At 49.9% G+C, this 20,426-nt stretch overlaps 10 protein-coding genes across 10 annotated transcripts; 3 read left to right on the forward strand and 7 right to left on the reverse strand.

The window, feature by feature from the left end:
- Positions 1 to 157: 157 nt before the first annotated feature.
- Positions 158 to 439, reverse strand: PENARI_c020G11083 (uncharacterized protein; the record flags this gene model as incomplete). Its single annotated transcript, XM_022635106.1, has 1 exon — positions 158 to 439. A coding segment is annotated over one exon (282 nt), but the record flags the coding sequence as incomplete, so codon positions are not given.
- Positions 440 to 1,125: 686 nt separating this feature from the next.
- Positions 1,126 to 2,172, reverse strand: PENARI_c020G05744 (NmrA/HSCARG family protein; the record flags this gene model as incomplete). The annotated part of the gene is made up of 3 exons (XM_022635011.1): positions 1,126 to 1,460; positions 1,521 to 1,941; positions 1,999 to 2,172. The coding sequence occupies 3 exons, from the start codon at positions 2,170 to 2,172 to the stop codon at positions 1,126 to 1,128; spliced, it is 930 nt and encodes a 309-aa protein (XP_022485208.1).
- A 1,345-nt stretch (positions 2,173 to 3,517) lies between these two features.
- Positions 3,518 to 4,906, forward strand: PENARI_c020G06510 (uncharacterized protein; the record flags this gene model as incomplete). The annotated part of the gene is made up of 3 exons (XM_022635021.1): positions 3,518 to 3,726; positions 3,798 to 4,743; positions 4,889 to 4,906. 3 exons carry the CDS (start codon positions 3,518 to 3,520, stop codon positions 4,904 to 4,906), a joined length of 1,173 nt encoding a protein of 390 aa, XP_022485207.1.
- A 162-nt stretch (positions 4,907 to 5,068) lies between these two features.
- On the reverse strand, positions 5,069 to 5,976 carry rpnL (proteasome regulatory particle lid subunit rpnL; the record flags this gene model as incomplete). Its single annotated transcript, XM_022635077.1, has 2 exons — positions 5,069 to 5,347; positions 5,410 to 5,976. 2 exons carry the CDS (start codon positions 5,974 to 5,976, stop codon positions 5,069 to 5,071), a joined length of 846 nt encoding a protein of 281 aa, XP_022485170.1.
- A 579-nt stretch (positions 5,977 to 6,555) lies between these two features.
- On the reverse strand, positions 6,556 to 8,142 carry PENARI_c020G05429 (S53 family peptidase; the record flags this gene model as incomplete). The annotated part of the gene is made up of 2 exons (XM_022635004.1): positions 6,556 to 6,559; positions 6,647 to 8,142. 2 exons carry the CDS (start codon positions 8,140 to 8,142, stop codon positions 6,556 to 6,558), a joined length of 1,500 nt encoding a protein of 499 aa, XP_022485149.1.
- Positions 8,143 to 9,756: 1,614 nt separating this feature from the next.
- PENARI_c020G01020 (putative tubulin-specific chaperone c) lies at positions 9,757 to 11,157 on the forward strand (the record flags this gene model as incomplete). The annotated part of the gene is made up of 4 exons (XM_022634933.1): positions 9,757 to 9,874; positions 9,951 to 10,111; positions 10,165 to 10,893; positions 10,954 to 11,157. The coding sequence occupies 4 exons, from the start codon at positions 9,757 to 9,759 to the stop codon at positions 11,155 to 11,157; spliced, it is 1,212 nt and encodes a 403-aa protein (XP_022485223.1).
- Positions 11,158 to 11,565: 408 nt separating this feature from the next.
- Positions 11,566 to 13,213, reverse strand: PENARI_c020G10801 (esterase-like/phytase family protein; the record flags this gene model as incomplete). The annotated part of the gene is made up of 3 exons (XM_022635101.1): positions 11,566 to 11,654; positions 11,707 to 12,899; positions 12,990 to 13,213. 3 exons carry the CDS (start codon positions 13,211 to 13,213, stop codon positions 11,566 to 11,568), a joined length of 1,506 nt encoding a protein of 501 aa, XP_022485094.1.
- A 447-nt stretch (positions 13,214 to 13,660) lies between these two features.
- Positions 13,661 to 14,964, reverse strand: PENARI_c020G03782 (uncharacterized protein; the record flags this gene model as incomplete). The annotated part of the gene is made up of 3 exons (XM_022634978.1): positions 13,661 to 13,737; positions 13,801 to 14,015; positions 14,075 to 14,964. The coding sequence occupies 3 exons, from the start codon at positions 14,962 to 14,964 to the stop codon at positions 13,661 to 13,663; spliced, it is 1,182 nt and encodes a 393-aa protein (XP_022485118.1).
- A 189-nt stretch (positions 14,965 to 15,153) lies between these two features.
- PENARI_c020G00280 (uncharacterized protein) lies at positions 15,154 to 15,849 on the reverse strand (the record flags this gene model as incomplete). The annotated part of the gene is made up of 1 exon (XM_022634921.1): positions 15,154 to 15,849. One exon carries the CDS (start codon positions 15,847 to 15,849, stop codon positions 15,154 to 15,156), a length of 696 nt encoding a protein of 231 aa, XP_022485115.1.
- A 588-nt stretch (positions 15,850 to 16,437) lies between these two features.
- PENARI_c020G08237 (coatomer subunit alpha) lies at positions 16,438 to 20,347 on the forward strand (the record flags this gene model as incomplete). The annotated part of the gene is made up of 5 exons (XM_022635057.1): positions 16,438 to 16,467; positions 16,562 to 16,611; positions 16,673 to 16,992; positions 17,052 to 20,038; positions 20,093 to 20,347. 5 exons carry the CDS (start codon positions 16,438 to 16,440, stop codon positions 20,345 to 20,347), a joined length of 3,642 nt encoding a protein of 1,213 aa, XP_022485138.1.
- Positions 20,348 to 20,426: the final 79 nt, after the last annotated feature.

The raw sequence follows: 20,426 nt of genomic DNA on the forward strand, positions 1-20,426 counted from the left end.
ATCGGCCTTCTTGAAGCCGTAGCGATATCGAAAAGGGGCATTCAATCGCTAGCGAGGTAGTCTCCCGCTTCCGCGTAGGGCTATTCGGGCTGTTTCTTAGCCGGCGGCCCCGGTCACAGCATAGGCGAACTATCTTTAGGACCCCTTTCTTTGTACGTTTCGACCGAAGAGTTGAGACTGCGTAGCCATGCTGGCGGCCGAAGATATTGATCGCGACAATTCCTTGCTTAGGCGTATCGTACTGCTGAGGTAAAGGAGGCAGCGGGAAGGTGTAGGACTCGGGAATAGCGTCATGGAGGCTTGGCGGCGCGTGATGGAGGCTTGGCGTCGCGTCATGGAGGCTTGGCGGCGCGTCATGGAGGCTTGGCGGCATCGGCGGGGACTCGGGAATAGCTTCATGCTCAGAATCGGACGGCGAATCAGGCTGTGAGGAAGCCATTGTAAAAAGCAATAAAATGCGAGAGAAATGGGTGGAAACATGGGAGGTTTGAAGGTGTAAACAACAATTATTTTGGATTTCTTGTTGGGTACTACAGTGGTACAGGAGTGACTTAATTTTACTAGCGATTTACATAGTAATTTGAGGTACTAAGGTGTGATATACATGCAGGGTAGTGGTAGCAATAAATAAAAGTTCGAGGATGAAAGCGGTGAGAAAAGCGGTCAGTAAATGCCTGAATCCTCAGGCAGGGGGGGGGTGTTAGCATCCAAAGGGGGGGTGTCTGTATCAATCCCCTATATATATATTACAATTCCAAGGACTAACTGGCATAAGAAGAATGGCTCGCTGTTAGTGGTATTTATCGAGCAAGTACTAGAATTTGGGAATATAGCCTCCGATGGCAAACTCTGGAAGTAATTCTACTTAATTTAGATACTACAACTGTTCAGGATACGCTTAAGTCTTTGCGTATAAGAGGAATTTGGGTCATATTGGTGGCCAGAGACTGAGAGGAGAAAATGGTAGTGTCAATCTGAGTGGAAGGCCGGAGCTGTTGAACTAGGTTTGACAATTACAATTCGTAGATGTGCCTCTCCTCTAATTTTCATCAACAATCTTCCATTCGGCTGCCATCCCTATATAAACTGAAAATTGGTGGACAGGATTTAGAATCCTCCAGGCCCCTAAAGCGAGGCCTTGCTTTTCTCTAAAAACTCTCTCCAGCTGGTAGGCTGATAGCCGTGCTTCTTGAGCAGATCATTGCTCTCCTTCAGGCTCTTGCCGTTGTAGTAACCGGGGTTCTCAATAAACAAGTGATTCTCCAGCATCTCCTCGCCCATAGGGCCAGGAATGAAGCTCTTGTAGGTATCAGAATCCACTTGGACGAACTGGGTCTTCTTTCCAGTAACCTCCTCAAACTCAGCAAGAATGTGCGAGGGAGAATAATAGTCAGCTGCGGCCAGGATTTGAGAACCCAGAACGTCTGAGCGGCTCTTCAGGGCTGTTGCGACATATTTGCCTACAGAAATCACTTTGTTAGCTTTCCCAGTTTTATACTAGAGGCATGGATATAGCATACCCATATCACTGGCAATGTCAACGAGCGGGAATTGGGCATCTCTGCCGACGGGGTATGCTAAGTTATAGACGCCATCATCACCCTTGCGCAGTATTCCAGAAACGGTATAGTTGGCCATGAAATAACCAGGGAGCACAAATGTGGCGGGCACTCCGATCGACCGGATGTACTGCTCAACCTTGGCCTTGTGGTCAAAGTGAGGGACATGAGTGAGCTTACCGCCCGATGCCTCGGTGACATTGAGGAGAGAAGAGAAAATGAGGTGCTGGACGCCAGTCTCTTTGGCTGCATCGGCGACATTCTTGCCGTGCACTAGCTCAGCGTCAGAACCGGCATTGCCCCAATCCGGTGTGGTAACAAGAAACACCGAGTGACTCCCTTTTAATGCCTCAGCCAATGACTCTTTGGAGCTCATGTCGGCCTTGGAAGAATCTGTCAATATTGGGACCTATGTTTTGAAGAAATGATGAGAACTTACAGCCTTGATCTCGACTCCCTGCTGGGCAAGAGCTTGAGCTGCGGGCTTCGAGATATCGCGGGTGATGCCACGAATTTTGAAGTCCTGAGACAAGCTGGCATCCTGCAAGATGGTGCGAATGACAGAGCCACCCTGCTGTCCTGTAGCACCGAAAACCGTGATAAGTTTTGACATGGTTGGAGCCTTGAGAGGTAATGTAAACGTTGAGCTGATGGGTTTGATAATTAGTGACTTGACCTGGACCTGGGAAGTACTCGATCTTTATACCAATATGTGTGCTGTATTAGTGATCATACCATAACCTCGATCTTAATAGACATCAAACCCCAAGTGGCGCGCAAGTTCGGGGGTTCGGTGATCCTTTCTCACCGAAGATCCGCAGTAAATCTATTCTATAAGCAGAGCGACATGATTAATTGTTCTGTTTTGCATATTATTGATCTCGCTGTTGATCGGGGCCGATATTTAGCAATTATTAATGTTGGACTAACAGCGGGGATTCGGGCTTAATATCAACCCCGAGAGAATCACCAACCCTCAAAATTCTTCTACATTCCATGACTTTAGGACGGTTAGAGATTCTTAACTCAATAATGATACTAAGTCACCTGTATAGAGGCCGTTACTGTGTATAAAACCAGCTTCGAGACTTTATCAAATATTGTAATCTCTAAGGTTGGATCCCGCTCTGATTCGGTACGGGATTGAGATGAGCCCGAAGCACATGTAACACACGTAACGGTCTCAGGACATTCTTCAACCTTCGTATTGTGTATTGAATTTTTAGTCTTGATTCTCCATATTACCGCTATAAAAGCAATCACTGGTGATCCATTCATCTCATAAACACTCGATCTAGTCCTGTTTCTTTGCACAATGGCGACAGTTCTAATCACCGTCACAGCAGGGAACCAAGGAGGATCGCACATCAACAGCCTCGTCGCCAGATAGTCTTCCTATCAAAATGATTTTGCGAAAAAGCACTGAGCTTGCATGAAACAACTTGTATCTCCCGAGTGTCGTTAGACCTGATAACCATCGGAAATCCTGCAGATCAGCTGACTCAGTCGCGCCTGTATGGACTTTTGGAATATCTGTCTCTCTATGTATAACTTATATGATATAAAGTTACCTATAGATCTAGAAGAAGTAACGCAGAAATTGCCGTTGTAGGAACCGGCTACACACGTGACCTGTAGGTAGTAGATGAGTAGTCAATCGGTAGATTGGATCTACTGTTCAGCGTATAACTTTGTTGCTTCTGCGTTTGCAGTTGCTGAAAGGTTGTATACTCCTTTGCTTCGGAGTGGATACTCACCGCCCCACTATGAGGTTTCGTTCAAATCTCAACTTCCCGAGAACAGAGGCCAAGTGGAAAAAGATCTGTCTTATATCTTCCGCCTAGATACGGTCATTGTGAAAGTGACTTCGCAAAATTGAAATTGAGTGCGTTTCCTCTACAGCCGCATCGCCACATTGCATGCACCCCGCGACGCGGTTGAGATCAGATCAAATCACAATGACTGCAACTATTCAGCACCCCCAGTCTGCAACGACAGTGTTCCTAGACCAGCCACCGAGCTGTCTAGAATTCTGCCCGGAGGCACCAGACTATTTCGTTGTGGGCACATACCTTCTATCAGAGAACAAAACCGAAGATGGAGAGATACAACAATCCAAAACCGGAAGTATCCAGCTATGGAAGCTAGATCCTGTAAACAAAGCACTGTAAGTCAGGCATGCATGAGTCTGCCCATTGTGTGAATTTGATCGTCGGAACCACAACTAATGTTGTATAGTTCCCAAGTCCAAAGAGTCGCAGTGCCATATGCCGTCTTTGACCTCCACTTCCACCCAAAACACAAGAATATATTCGCAATCGCAAGTAGTGTGGGCTCAGTTTCTCTATTTGAAGTCTCCGCCAGCATATCAGCGGGAGATGATGCATCTACTACAAGTCCCAGCATCACCCAACTATGGACGAAGCAAGTCCACGAAGATCCATCTATCCCAGCCCTGTTCCTAGCGTGGGCACCGGAGAACTGGTTCCCTAGGTCTTCAGCAGACGGATTCGCAGTCACGTTCTCTGATAGCCGGACAGCTGTCTTCGGGACCGAGGGTGATCTCCGCGACGAAGATAGTCTATTTGAATGGGGAACATTCGAAGCGAAGCAAATGATTGAAGTCTGGTTCGTGGCCTTGTCCACAGCTTCCACAGCCTCCGAAGAGCGAAATCCATCCAACATTCCCTTCATGTTCACGGGTAATGATTTCGGCTCATTACATACACGTCGGTTAGATAATACTGCCGCGTTGGACGATACTGATGAGCATATCTCGCCTATACTTCTTGAGCATGATGATCGGGCACGCCATCATACAGCTGGTGTTACTGCCATTCTACCGCTTGGTGTTCCGCTGTTTGACGATGCTCCTGTTCTGCTGACGGGAAGTTATGATGAGGGTTTACGGGTATATCATGCTACACGCAGAGGGGAGGTTCTTGCTGAACAGTGCCTCGACGGTGGAGTCTGGCGGTTGCAGTTGTTGAACACGACGCAAGTGCCTGAGTCTGCAGACGCTTTGAATGTTACGGAATGGAGCTTCTTGGTGCTGGCAAGCTGTATGCATGCAGGCACTAGGCTCGTTCGGGTTACTTGCACGCAGCAGGATGGTACTCCGGAATGGGGGATTGAAGTGCTGGCGAAGTTTACGGAGCATGAGAGTATGAATTATGCCAGTGGTGTATGGAAGGGGACGAAGGTTGGACGAGGGGAGTCTGGATCTGGGGAGCTTCTATGTGTCTCGAGCAGTTTCTATGACCGGAGGTTGTGTGTGTGGACTGTAGCTGTTTAGTCGAATTATAGACTAAATCATCTGCTCTTTACAGACTGGCTATGCCGCCTAATACGTTACTGGAAATAGGGAAGCGGGATGAACTCTAACATGATTGTTATCATGAGCACGCTAGACAAATCACAATGCAGAAGCGACAGGTATACAAGTACATCCGCGCCCAAATAAATCATTCATACCCGAATACAGCATATCATTCCCATTGAAAGTGTAATTAAACAATGGTCTCCAGTTCCCGGGCGTAGCCCAACGCGTTCTCAATAACGGTACCGCTAGCCACCAGGATGTCCCTCTCGGACCTGGCAGCCGCCTCAGGCTCGACAGGGAAGTGTATCCGGCCGTCGCGGAGGATCCAACCACGCTGCTGGGCAAACTCGATAACGGCACCTTCAGACTCGAGGAAGAGGAGGTTTTTGGCGTTAGAGATGGGGAGGGAAGGATAGGCCTTCTCCGAGCAGTCTGCGATTTCACTGCGGATGGTGCCAATGAGAACCTATGAAAGATGGGCGGGTCAGTACTTTTGTTCGACATACAATCGAGTCTGGTGCAACTTACATTCGAGAACAGGCCAAAGTCTTCGGATGGCACACGCTCAGACTTCGTCTCTCTCCACACCTTGTCATAGCTTCCCTCCATCAAATTGCGCTCCAGCTCAACGGGGTATTTGATGTATGCATCATCTTCAACACGGCCACCCTGCAAGCTTGCCTCTTCAACCAATCCTTCTAGCACTGTGTGGAAGTTGGCACTGTCGCCCATGCTCAAAAGAAGAAGCAGGTACAGTCCTGTGATTTTGCTCCGCTGGCTAGTGCTGAAATCCACATTTGACGAGGTCTGGCCTGGAAGACCGGCGTGTCTCTCAAGATCGTAGAATGGCTGGAGTTGCTGGTAGTATCTTGTGAATAGCTGCGCGTCGGTCTGGCGGATTGAGGCGAGGGCTCCGAGCTCGAGGACTTGACGAGCGAGGACGACAAGCTGGGGAGGTGTGGATGAGGTTGGGATCAATGCATTTTGCATAAGAAGAGCCCGCTTGGCGCGGCTAAGGAGGTCGTTGGCGGTGTCCAGCTGCTTGCGCTCGAGAGCACCGTGGAGCTCTGAGACAAGGGACTGCAGATCGGACATGATGTGTGCGGGGTGGATTCAGGATAATGCTGAAAAAGGTTTAGCAGAGCCGAAACGCAATCTAACGCAGGCAATGGCTGCAACGGAAGAGATAGAGAGCTTGAGGATAAGTGGATGATCGTTGGTGACAATCCGGCGCTCATGACGGAGCTGTGGTGGGCGGTCAGCTTGTGGTCGCACGTGACCTTGTTTATAATAGGAGATACCCACCGCCCGTCTACTAATACTTTCTGGAGATTCTTCGATTTTTAACTTGACTATTGATTTGCATCGAGCTTTTAGAATTGCGCCATTGCCCGGCAAAACCAGCATGTGTTCAATTGAAGCTGTTTTGAGTAGTATGTTAAGACAATGCTAACTGGACAAGGCTCTGAAAGAGAGGCGTCCCCAGTCCTGTCACAGGGTCCCACCCTTCGGTGGCATTCCAGCTCGCACCTGACACCAGAGGTGTTTTAATTTTCCCGACACAGCCAGTGGAGCCACCGTGAACAATGTCCGTGAACCCAGGTTGTCCGATGCTATAAAGCCATGGATTCAAAAAGCCCATTCTAGGCATATTCTGTGCTAGACGGGCAGCGTTTAGCTGAGAAACTACAGCTGCAAATACTGGCGCCGATGCACTATACATACTTTAGTCTGTCCCTTTTCTTCAGGGTTGGGAAGTACAAACCTTGTACCACCGACCAACGCCCAACTTCCATGGTCTCGAACCACGAAGTTACTCGCCTGGGCTGCTACATCGGGAATGCCTCTTCCCTGGGGATTGTATAATCCACTCCATTGACTTCCCAGTTTACTGAGATAGCCATCCACTGCAGTGTCCTGGTACGTTGGACGTGGGAAAAGATCCGAGAATCCACCACCAGAGAAGGAAATTGCAATTTCGGGGTCGGTGTCGTGCGTTCCTCCAACGGATGTGACGAACGGACAAGAAGATGGAAATTCAGGTAGGAATTTGGTTCGGTTCTGCCCGTCATTACTCAGGCAAGAACCTCCAGGCCCTGAATCCCCACTGCTGAACAGCACTGTAACACCGCGCGCGCCGAGCTGGGCGAACAGACTGCAAGTTGCATTTGCATATGATTCTGGAACACTCTGCTCATCTTCTCCATATGAGTTTGAAAGTACCGCTGGAAGTTCGTGGTCCGAGAGACTGAGCAAATAATGTAGTTGGTCGAGGTAGGGCTCATTCGTGGACTCAGTGCCATTTATCCGGCCAACCTCTCGGATTATAGGAGCTCGTCCACCGGTGGTGTAGAAGGCCGCTCTCACTGCATCTGCGAGGGAAATGGCGTACTGCACATCTAAGCTGGCTTCAGTGCTGTCAAGTGAAGAGTTCTGGTCATTCTGTCCATCATGAATTGAAACCACGGTGAAGTTGTTTGTATTTTCCGCGGCGTAATGGGCCATGAAATGGTCAAAATCCCGGTATCGAGCGTATTGGTCTAAGTAACCAGATATCCCAAGGATATTTTGCCGGCTTGGTCTGGTAGTCATGTTCCCAATGCCATACAGGTCTCGAATGCAGGCTGGTGTGATCACTCTGCGACATCCAGCGGCCAGGTCTTCAGGACTTGCAACTTTTGGTTGGATTAAGCGAGACGTTTTCAGAGACCCGAGGTTGCTGAACCGAGTCGTTGGTTGAATCAATTGGACATATGGATGGATATCACTAGGCACTGAATAACCAAGGGTGCGGATGGCGGTACTTTTCTGGGCATATTGATGGAAGTAGAAAAATCGTGTTTTCATCATTTGCTCAGCCTGGACAATTGGAACTGTGAATTTTATCCAGTTGCCTTCTTCTTCGATGAAGCTGGCAGGGACATTTTCTGATTTCAGCCATGCGAGAACTCGACCTAAAACAGATGGGTGTGGACGCAGAAACTCGTTCACTTCTTCTCTTGTCATATGCTGACCGTATGTTGCATGTCCCGGAGTTGACAGGCCAATCAATTTTTGTTCAAATTCTGCAGCGTTACTTTGGAAGATTGCCAGATTGAATGTCATTAGCATTGAGACTGAAGGTCTGCTTCCTCTTGACCAGCCCTCCGGTACATTCTCCAATTGCTCAACGCGCTCATAGTTTGAATCAGCAGCTTGTACCAGCGAGGAGCAGCATAGTGCAAGATTTAAGATATGGAAAGCTAGGGAAGAAGGCCTCATTGTGTCATGCAACGCTTGACCAAGTGACATGTACTTCGATGCTGAGAAGTTGCAATATGGTTTTTGGGCCCAGTATGCATGCTTTATAGGATGTGAAATATCTTCACCTGTTACAGGTCCCTCCATCTTCTTGCTTAAAGTTCAATCAGGGGACTACCCTTCCAAACATGGGTATAGTGCCAAGGAGGTTGAATGCAGAAATACAACGTTGCACGCTAATTCCATGGTCACCTGCATCACATCCCCTATAAAGTCAGCGTAGAAGTCTCTTGGTAAGACAAGCCTTGGCTATAGGTGAATCATCTCCGTGAAATGGTCGTGGGTAAAGACCTGGGGCCGGAGTCTACTTGGTAAGTGTAAGAGTGTTTTACTGCGAGAATACAACACAGACTCAGTGAACTGTTCGATCTAGCTTCACCTTCAGTCAAATGCGCAATTTAACCTTAACAGCAACCTTAAACTCACGTTGACCAAGCATAACAAGGTCTGAAGTAGGCCAGTCTCAGTCGTACTACCTCATAGCTTGATATCGAACACAGGGTCTCGTGTCATTTGTTTAATCGCCTGAGGGATGTTCAGTGACCCATAGGTCACTTGCTGGGGATAAGTGATTTTTGTTTCTTTTTACCCTTTTTTTTGGGAGACTGAGGGTCACTCAGCCTACTACCGTACAAACGAGCTATAGTTTACCCCAGCGTCCTGAACAAGGAGGTTTTCTACGCCCTCCGTGCTTATCCATGGATTTATACAGCCCATTTAGTCAACGAAGGCGATGTCATTTAAAGTACCTAGCTTTCTTTGTTAGAGCGAAGAGGAGAGGTTGGCAAAGGAAGAAGCAGGTTATATCTCCGGGAGCACCGCCTATGTCCAAGCCGGGGAAGGTCTGTGTAGTGCTTAACGCGACCGAGGGAGCTGTATCATACTATAAAATAGCACTATACCATTCCATATTCAAGGGAAGATATGGGGATATGGAGGATTGAGGCGAATGTAAAGAAAGAGAGGTACAGGGTCTCACGACCCGTACTGTATCGGCCAATTGGAGATATCAATGACTCTGTCTTTCATTACCCCTATTTCTCGCTATTTATTGGGCAATTTCTAATTACATAAGGGTCCTCGTCCTCGGGTAACTTATATCATATACCCGAAGCCATTCGGATCATCTATAGACCCGGTTTCATGCAGTATTCGTAAGATAATGCCCAAACAGGGTTGGTGCCTTGTTGCCTGATCGGATTATTGAGGCTCCGAAGAAATGCGGGATGATCGACGTCACGATGGAGCAATGGAAATGATTCTCGCGTCAATCCGAGACGAATCAGTGATCCTGCAGAGAACTGGATATATTCTAATTCAGCCCTACTCGACCGGCAAGCACGTTGTACTTTCAGGTGTTGCGTTTGTGGCTTGAACTGTTGGAATGCGGGGGTATTAATCGACCTCATTCCCTCTCAGAGCTACAGGCAGAGCTACAAGGAAGTTATCAAATCCATCCGGCCTCACTGTGCGGGGTGGCATGATTTGCTGAATCGACGTCATTGCTACATTTCACATAATACAAGACTTGACCCCCGACTTTCTTCCTTTACCTGAACTCCCTCTCTGTCCACCATGGCCGAAGCTGAGTTACAGTACACCCGTCGGTTGTCGGCGGACAACCAGACAGTCTCTAAATCTGAGATCTCCTTGAAGGAGCGGTTCTTCCGCTACTTCCAGCATGAGATTACCGGTATGCTCTATTATGCTCCATTGTGTTCCCCACTCGCGACAAAGAAGCTTCTCACTAAAGTAATATTGAATTCTAGACCTCCAGCAAAAGATGGACCACCTCGCGGATACTTCACTTGTGGGCGGTGAACGTGTAGACGCAACCGACCACTGTCTGGCTGGAATTGTGCGCTTATCGAATGAAGTCAAAGATGCAGCAAGCTATATCCCTACTTACGACCAAAGGGTGTATGCGGAGGTATGCCACACTGAGAGCCTTGTTCCTTGTGAGCATAACTGATCTCCCCACAGGCCATCAAAGCTTTGCAGGACCGACTGAGCGAGACACGTGCCACCTTCCAACCCCGTTCAAAGTTCAGCTTCAAGACCAAGAAGAACGCCTCTGCCATCTCTTTGTCTGACGCCGCAACACTTGCAGCTGCAGGTCGGCTCAGTGTCCCTGGTTACCGCTCCCCTGGCGCCTCCTCCGTCGATTCCTCTGCAAACCAGACACCCAACTACCCTTCCACTCCGCTCAACGAACCGGATAGGCAGCACCAGCACCATGAACGACCAGAATGTGCACCTACCTCATTCCCGGTCACTGCAGTTGATGATTTCGTTACAAAGTCTCACACTGACAAGGCCAGTGGTCCATTTGCCGCCACGGGTGTCTCCTCTGTATCTGTTGATGACCATTATGGACTGCATATCATGCTTCCGTCCTCCGGATCGAGCTCCACAGTCCCCGCCTCGATCACCTCCTTGGAACACTGCATTGTTGACATGTCCATTCCCACGGCCAATGGGAAACCGTATGCCAGTCTGACCGCCAAGGATATCAAAGAAAGCTTGCTGGTCTGCGGTCAGGTGAATGGTCCTGCCCATATAACCGATGTTGAGAATACTGTCATGGTCGTTTCATGCCGTCAGTTCCGGATGCATAACTGCAAAAACGTTGATGTCTACCTCAGTTGCTCTAGCAATCCCATTATTGAAGACTGTTCCAATGTCCGATTTGGTCGGATTCCCAAGGCTTATGTCAGTGTTCTATCTGGGGCTCTTGCTTTTCTTACCAGCCATACTAACTCGCTACTGTAGGCATTGAACCATGACCGCCCTGATAACGAAGACCGCTGGAGCCAGGTCGAAGATTTCAAATGGATTAAGCCAGAGCCGAGTCCTAACTGGAGCCTACTTGACGCCAACGATGCAGTCCCGGAAGAAGTCTGGGCAGAGATTGTTCCTGGCGGGCCGGGATGGTCTCTTGAGGACATTTTGCACGCTATCAACCTCATCAAATGATAGTCTCACGAGATTCACCTGATTGACATCTCGTCACTCTTCGAAAGTTTCATTGAATAATAATTTCCTATCTGGCTAAAGCCTTCGATCTCGGTACTCTTTTCACGACACCCTACGGTCTCCATGTTTACGTCAAACACCAAGTTCCACTCTTTTTTTGTTTCTGCCTTTATGTTCACCGATGAAGTTGTGCGGTCTATGTATGGTGAACACTGATGAGGATTTCCATCTGCGCTACGTTCTGCTATGTATTTGTAACTTTGGACACAAATCAAGACAACATTGAAGGAGGATATCTGCTCGTACATTGGGACCTTGTATATGACTGCTAGTTACATCACTGTCAGTAGAGACCTTTCCTGTGCTTCTGGAAATGAGTGATCAAAGTGAAGCAGTAGCCGGCAAGCTCTAAAACTTCAACTTGAATGCCAGAATTTGAGTGTCAAGATCGTAGCCCGACTCGTCCTTGTAATCGAACTTTCCAAAGTTCATGTGTCCTAGAAACCATTAGCCATCAACCCACTTGGTCCCAAGAAGCGATAATCGTACCATCCTGAGTTATGAAGTCATTGTCACTGAAACTGAACAAGAAGTACTCCTTCTCTCCAGCCCCAGAATGTACAGAATTCACCGGCACAACCGAAAGGCTTTCCCACTTCTCATTAAGAAGGAACTCATCCACAGGACCACCATTATGAAGACGGAATTTCCCCAGCTCCGAATTCACATTATAATCCAAAAACGAGCAATACTCAACCGGAACAACCCCGTCAAACAAAACACCCTCAGACGAAGCAATCGCCCCTGTCGCATCATCATAGTTCTTCTTCCCCTTCAAATCAGTAACAACCGGACTGCCCTTCAACGAGAAAACATCCGCATGTCGATAAACAGACCTTGTCTCCTCCTGTCCCCTCCCAAACCCGGAATCCCTAGCCAAAACCAAGAAATCCCCAGTCCGCAACTGATGAATCTCAGATTGCCCAGCAACACGAACCGCCTTCGCAGGATTCTTCTCCGTATAATCCGAATACGTAGGCAGCAAAACCACATGCTCACCCGCAAACACAGGCTCACGCCCATGCCCACCAATATCATAAACAAGCAACCTCGCCGGCCGCCTCGAACTCTTCCCAGGCCCACCCTCCTGATCAAGCGCACTCTGCATAAGAGCATACAACATCCGCCCATCAGCCGAAACAGTCAACCCCTCAAGTCCCTGATTATTATTCCTCCCAGACTCCGTATTCACAGGCTCAGGCACCGCATCCGGGTTATAAAGCGGCGGCGAATCAGCATTGAAGCTGACCGTACCGTTTCGGCGTGGTAGGTATGCCTGCGGAGGCTGGATGGCGCGTTGCATGCGTCCCGCTGCGTTGAATTTGTAGATGTACGGTCCGTACTCATCTGAAATCCAGAACCCGCCATCGTGCGTGTCCAGGGCTAGACCTTCTGTGTCGATAGATACTCGTTTGCCCCCCGGCCCAGAGCCGCCGTAGCCGTTGCCTGAGTAGGTTGATGCTGGGAGTGGGGGGAAGCCGGGGAAGCTTGCGTGTCCGGTTATGTCGGCGTCTAGGCCTGTTGTTGGGGCGCCGGTTGGGTCTGTTAGGAGGATCGTGTCGAGGTATTTTAGGTTGATATTTGGGGGAGATGGGTGTTTGGCGGTTGCGTTGGGTGCTAGTTTTAGGGTTATGGTGAATTTGTGGATGCGTGATTGGAAGTTTAGGGTGCCGTTTGTGTTCCTGGATATTGTTAGTTGGGGGTTTTGTGTTATCTTGGGATATATATCTTGCCAGCCTCGGTCTGGGAGTGTATAGACAACTCCCGAGTACGTATCCAGCCCTGTCTTGTGCCAGGATGATTGGTCAATGGCAATTGAACTGCCAATTCCTCCGATTGTATCACCATATTTATCGGTAGCATTCGAAGGAATGAATCCATAGCCAGCAAGACCGGTGTATTTATATGTCGTCCCAGCGCAAGTCGTCTGGTTGACAATATGTTCAGCAGCCTGTGCTGTCGCAGACAGAAGAGAAACCAAGAAAGTCCACTTCATGTCGAAAATGATTCAACTTGATCCGTGATCATGTTGACTTGCGGTTTTCTTCATATTTATGTTGTTCCATACGTCGTAGATCTTTCCCCCCTCATCCGACATCGCATTGGCAACTATTCCTTGTTAGTGCAACGAACTAAACAAACACAACGTGCGGGTGGTGCCGTGCGCCATTCGCTGATCGGACCTGCAGGGGTTATTGCACATTGAGATATTGTCCGAGTTAGCTTTAATCTCCATATACGCCAATCATTGCCCTGGTTGGTATGCGGAGCCTAATGCACTATCTGATCCTGGTGTGCGGAGGCTCCGGTGCCACGTTGGGTTATGATTTGTGCTCAAGTTTTAGCTAATTTGGTAGTCAACTTATTAAATTACTATTACATTACATCCAAGGGATCTACTAGATCACGAATCGACTCATGCCAATTTTGGAGATGTTTAGGATCAAGTGTTCCAGGTTGTTGGCAGTTTCGGGTAACTTTTCGCGTCGAATCCCAGGTCCTGATAGACAGTTGCGTCTCCTGCATGCACGTATGTATGTCAGTAACGAGTAGGATCGGCAGAATATCAACGCAAGAACATACCCTGTAGAGCATCGATTCGATCTTCATTTTCACCTTCCAACTTCTCCAACTCTTCACCGGGCTCTTCTTCGTGAGGCTGCTTCTCGCCCTGAGAAGTCGCAGCTTTGCCAAGGTCATTCTGCGCCTCGCCGATCATAAGAAATTGGGAATTCGGATAGTCCAGGAATTCCGGTTTGAGAGGCACCCATCGGAGGTCTCCGAACTTCTCGAGTACCCTAACGAAGAATGAGTTAACAACAATGTCCTTCTCCCCATAACTGAGGGCCATGCTTACTGCGCTGGATACTCTGGATTCTTTGGTAGCTGGCCAGCCGGTGGACCCGGGAACTTAGGGTTCTTCGATTGAACAATCCAACTCCCGCGTTCACGGAGGCCAAACTCCTCTTGAACAGCACCCAATTCAGCAGGGATAGTCAGAATATACGCGAGATGGGAGGCTCGCGGTGTGGAGGTAAGCGCATAGACACCTTCCGCATAAGGCCTGGCTTCCTCGATGTGACGTTCACCCGCGGTCTTGGTCTGGTATGCCTTTCCAGCAATGAAGTTTTCATGGAGTGCTTGCATAGATTGGCCAGCCTTTTCAACGAACCCCATGTCTCTCTCCTTGCCAGAGGTTGGGAACTTCTTCTTCGGGAGCATCATCAAGCGACATCGGGCGTCTTTGGCCACCGGGCCTTGGCCGCGGTCGAATTCGGCGCCTAATGGGGCTGGACGCAGCACGAAGAAGCTTCGGGCAATGTCTCCAATGCTGTGAGGCTCTTCTATGTTGACGCGCGGTCGGAAGAAGAAGTATATGAAGCCCTTCTCGAGGATGTTGGAGGGTACCACATCTTCCCTCGCCTCGGACTTATGGATGCCCGCCTCGATATTTTCAGGTTGCTTCGGGGGCTTCTCATCGGGCTGCGTTCCAGATGGCTTGTCCGTTTCGGCTGGTGCTTTGACTGACTCTGGCGTTGGGGGGCCAATGTCCGTTGTGCTCGGTGCCACATCTTCTGGTTTTTGTCCCGGTTTGATGTCCTCAGTCTTTTCCTTCTTGGGCTGCGGGGCCTTCTCGGTTGCAGCCTTCCGCTTTTTGCCTTGGGGAGGTTTTCCAGATGGCTCAGCGGAAGTCGCAATGGCATCCTTGGCCTTCTGAGCCGCACGACGCGATGATGTTCGTGCCATGATGTCTGATAGAAGTCACAATACTGATTTTCTAACGAAATGGATAAAGAGAAGAATGAAGTTGAGAAACCACTGATGTGGAACTCTACAGCATACCATGAGATGCATATGACGTCATTTATACCGCGTTTGATAATCGTCACGCGTCATGCTTTACTGATGATGCAGAGAAAAACAAGGTAGCATAGGTCAATCAATGTCCATCTCGTCGGCAGCAGAATCATCCATGGTCTCGGTACCGCTCAGGTCGGGCGTTTGGGCCTCGGAACTTGAACTTTCATTCGTTTTGGGCTCCCTGAAAGCGTGGAACGAACTGGTGTCATGGTGATCCCAAGACTCTCCGCTGTATCCTCGTCGTCTTTTGCGGTTCTCATCATGTACTTGACGTTGGGGCTCTGCCAATGTAGATCTTCGCCTGAAGGAATGAGAGCCACAATGAGAATGTGTAGAGCTTGCAGTAGAGACTGGCTTTCTCTTCTGTCCTCTCTTTCCCATGGTGAGCTGTTTGGTTATATTGCTGTTGTCAGGTTGAAGATTCAATCCGTTCATATATTCTCTCAAGTCTCGCTGCCAGCGTTCAAAATAGTCTGGAAGACATCGTAGATCGTGCCTTGGCAATGTGACATCCGGTTCGTCGTCCGGCTCCTCAATGGCATATGGCCTGATGACTTGGCTATCATCGCTGTCATGATTTTCATTACCTTCAAACAAGTCGATGTCGTGTGTAGGCGTTGAAGGACCTGAGTCGTTGACGCTGCGGCCACTCTCGTCTGTCAAAGGCCCCGCGGGATCGAAAGGACTCAATCGTGGGGTTTGTTCAAAGAGTGTCTTGTGATCATTTTCAGATAAACCGAAGGTGGGATCGGTCATGTAAAGACCCTCCATTGTAGATCGGGTCTCGTCCAAGTGGTCAAATGGAGTTATGCGCAGGATGTGTTGCGAGGTACATAATGAGATTTATAAATAGAGACAAGAGTACGGAGTTCGAAGTGTCAAAGTAAAGAAGTTCCTAAACACAAATACAGGAAGGCCAGAGATGGAACTTGTAAGAAAGTTATGGTCCCCGTCAAATCATCATGGCCTTCCAGATGCTTCCGCGGGGAGTATGGGGAGTACATGAGGAGCAACTCCACAAAGTTGGGTTAAATGTACTTAGACACTTTTGTTTTATTGTATAATTAACTAAATATCGAATAGCCCCCGATCTCACGATCTAATAATAAGTCAACTATGTAATCCCCGTAGGATCGAGCTCCCCCCCTGATCGCTCACCGCCCGGCTGCATGATTGGCCGTGGCATTCGCTTGAGTAGAGTCCACGTTTAGTTTACTGCTTCACCAACCGTCCAACGTGTTTACCTTTGCTCTACCTTCTCTCTTTTGGCAGTGGATGCGGTGGTCACCCCTGCTCTTCTTTACTATCTAGTGTGCGGAGCTTGCTACGTCAAAGTGCGGCTCCGGCCAAGTCGTCAAGATGCAGTCCTCCCCAAACATGCTCACAAAGGTACGCCCCTCCCAATGGCCTCGGAGCCATCTTCGCGCCATCAATAGGTGTCTGCACAGTCAATTGGAGATTCTAACCATCATCTCTCGCCCAGTTTGAGTCGAAATCCTCCAGAGCCAAGGGAATCGCATTCCATCCCAAACGGTCAGTGATTCCCGCGGAGGGACACCTACACGTCGAAGCATCTGAACTGACCTCGAAACAGGCCATGGATTCTCGTTTCTCTCCACTCTTCCACTATCCAGCTGTGGGACTACCGCATGGGAACTCTCATTGACCGATTCGAAGAACACGATGGCCCAGTCCGAGGCATTGATTTCCACCCGACCCAGCCCCTGTTTGTGTCCGGAGGTGATGATTACAAGATTAAGGTCTGGAACTACCAGACTCGGAGATGCCTGTTCACATTGAATGGTCATTTGGATTATGTGCGCACAGTGTTTTTCCACCCCGAGCTCCCTTGGATCTTGTCTGCCTCCGATGATCAGACAATTAGAATCTGGAACTGGCAAAATCGGTCACTCAGTACGAGGCCCCGGAATCCCCTGTGCCGACATTAACTAACGCTCTCTCGTTTTCTCTAGTCTGTACGATGACCGGTCACAACCACTATGTTATGTGCGCCCAGTTCCATCCCACCGAGGACCTCATCGCCTCCGCCTCATTGGATCAGTCGGTTCGCATTTGGGATATCTCCGGCCTGCGAAAGAAGCACTCGGCCCCAACCTCGATTTCGTTCGAAGACCAGATGGCACGAGCCAACCCCAACCAAGCCGACATGTTTGGGAACACCGACGCAGTTGTTAAGTTTGTGTTGGAAGGTCATGACCGTGGTGTGAACTGGGTGTCGTTCCACCCCACACTTCCTCTGATCGTATCGGCCGGTGACGACCGATTGATCAAGCTCTGGCGGATGAGTGATACCAAGGCCTGGGAGGTTGATACTTGCCGCGGTCACTTCCAGAATGCCTCTGCTGCTCTGTTCCACCCCCACCAGGACCTCATCCTTTCCGTTGGCGAAGACAAGACTATCCGTGTGTGGGATCTCAACAAGCGTACTTCCGTCCAATCCTTCAAGCGCGACCTCGATCGATTCTGGGTTATCGCTGCCCACCCCGAGATGAACCTGTTTGCCGCAGGCCATGACACAGGTGTTATGGTCTTCAAGCTCGAGCGGGAGCGTCCTGCGTCCGCCATTTACCAGAACCAGCTCTTCTACATCACGAAGGAGAAGCACGTCAAGTCATATGATTTCGCCAAGAATGTTGAGTCGCCGCCAATGCTCTCACTACGCAAGCTGGGCTCCCCTTGGGTCCCTCCCCGTACCGTCTCTTACAACCCCGCTGAACGTGCCATTCTGGTTACCTCGCCCGCCGACAATGGAACATATGAGTTGATTCATCTCCCCCGGGATGCTACCGGTGCGGTCGAGCCTACAGACGTGAAGCGTGGCCAGGCTACATCCGCAGTCTTTGTGGCCCGCAACCGGTTTGCTGTCTTCAACCCCTCTACCCAGCAGGTCGACATCAAGGATCTCAGCAACTCCACGACCAAGACTATCAAGGCTCCCGCTGGCACAACTGACATTTACTTTGGTGGCACCGGATGCCTGCTCTTCATTACCCCTACGCATGTCTCTCTCTTCGATATCCAACAAAAGAAGCAGCTTGCGGAGCTTGCTGTTAGCGGTGTGAAGTATGTGGTCTGGTCTAACGATGGACTGTACTGCGCTTTGCTCAGCAAGCACAATGTCACCATTGTTACCAAGTCTCTCGAGCAGGTGAGCACTCTGCACGAGACCATTCGTATCAAGAGTGCCACCTGGGATGATGCCGGTGTTCTGCTCTACTCTACCCTCAACCACATCAAGTACTCGCTCCTTAACGGTGACAACGGTATCATCCGCACCCTCGACCAGACCGTGTACCTCGTACGCGTGAAGGGACGCAATGTCTACGCCCTGGACCGTAACGCCCAACCCCGCATCCTGGAGATTGACCCGACTGAGTACCGATTCAAGCTTTCTCTGGTCAAGCGGAACTACGATGAGATGCTGCAGATCATTAAGACCTCCAGTCTGGTTGGCCAGAGCATCATCTCTTACCTGCAGAAGAAGGGCTACCCCGAGATTGCTCTGCAGTTCGTTCAGGACCCGCAGACCCGCTTCGACCTGGCCCTTGAGTGTGGTAACCTCGAAGTTGCCATCGAGATGGCTCGGGAGTTGGACCGCCCCAACTTCTGGACCAGACTGGGAACCGAGGCATTGGCTCATGGTAACCACCAGACTGTCGAAATGACCTACCAAAAGCAGCGTAACTTCGACAAGCTCTCTTTCCTCTACCTAGCCACAGGTGACCAGGAGAAGCTCTCTCGTATGGCCAAGATCGCTGAACATCGTGGCGACTTCACTTCCCGCTTCCAAAACGCCATTTACCGTGGGGATGTTGAGGACCGAATCCACATGTTCAAGGAAGTGGACTTGTATCCTCTTGCCTACCTCACTGCCAAATCACACGGTTTGACCGAAGAAGCTGAGTCAATTTTGGAGGCATGTGGTCTCACCGAAGATCAAATCAGCCTGCCTACGCTGGAACACCCCCTGAAGGTTGCACACCCCATTGTGCCTACCTTCAAGTCCAACTGGCCTGTTAAGGCAGCTGGTCACTCATCCTTCGAAAAGGCGCTCCTTGGAGAAGTGGGTGCTGCAGATGACGAGGCTGGTGCAGATGGGTTCGAAATCGAGGAGGAGGAGCAAGAAGCCACTCTTGCTCGGGAAACTCTGGATGATGACGAAGAAGATGCTTCCGGCTGGGATATGGGAGATGATGTCAATGTCGAAGAGGATGTCGACTTTGTCAACGTGGAAAGCGCCGAAGCTGGCGCAGGCAGTTCCGAGGCCGACCTATGGGCTCGTAACTCCCCACTTGCTGCGGACCATGTTGCTGCCGGCTCCTTCGAGACTGCCATGCAGCTCCTGAACCGTCAAGTCGGTGCTGTCCAATTTGCCCCTCTGAAGAGCCGTTTCCTTGATATCTATAAGGCATCCAAGACCTATCTTCCCGCGACTCCTGGCCTTCCCCCTCTGGTCAACTATGTTCGCAGAACTGTCGAGGAAACTGACGCCCGCAAGATGCTCCCAATCATTCCTCGGGACCTCGAAACTGTCGCCAATGTCGACTTGCAGGAGGGTTACGCCGCTATGCGCTCCAACAAGCTTGAGGATGGTGTGACAATCTTCAAGAACGTTCTTCACACTGTACTGGTCAACACTGTCTCATCTGAGGCTGAAGTGGAGCAGGCAAAGAAGATCATTGCCACTGCCCGGGAATACATCCTCGCCATGTCTCTTGAGCTTGAGCGTCGTGCTCTCTCTACCGACACCCCTGAGAACCTCAAGCGCAGCCTTGAGCTGTCCGCTTACTTCACTATCCCTAAACTTGAGGTTGCTCACCGACAGCTGGCATTGATGGCTGCCATGAAGCTCGCCTTCGCCAACCGCAACTACTCCTCCGCCTTGAGCTTTGCCAACCGGATGCTGGCCAATGGCGGCTCGGCTAAGCTTTTGGATCAGGTAAGATCCCCCCAGCTCAACTATCTTGATACCCATGCTAACTATGCAAAACAGGCCAAGAAGATCAAAGCCCAATGCGAACGCAACCCGCAAGACCAGATCGACATTGACTTCGACTCCTTCGCCGAGTTCGACATCTGTGCTGCCTCCTTCACCCCGATCTACAGCGGCTCCCCCAGCGTGTCGGATCCCTTCACCGGCGCCAAGTACCACCCCCAGTACAAGGGCAGCGTCTGCCGGATATCGGATGTCACGGAGATCGGTGCGCCGGCCAGCGGTCTGCGCCTGTTCGTCCCCAGTCAATTTTAATTGCAGCATGACGAAGATTCACGGTTTTTTACCTTTTCCCCTCTCTTCTTCTTGATATGAAGTTACAAAACGGGTTCCT

This window comes from Penicillium arizonense (genome assembly GCF_001773325.1).
Source record: "Penicillium arizonense strain CBS 141311 chromosome Unknown PENARI_contig020, whole genome shotgun sequence".
NCBI classification, from domain to species: Eukaryota; Fungi; Ascomycota; class Eurotiomycetes; order Eurotiales; family Aspergillaceae; genus Penicillium; species Penicillium arizonense.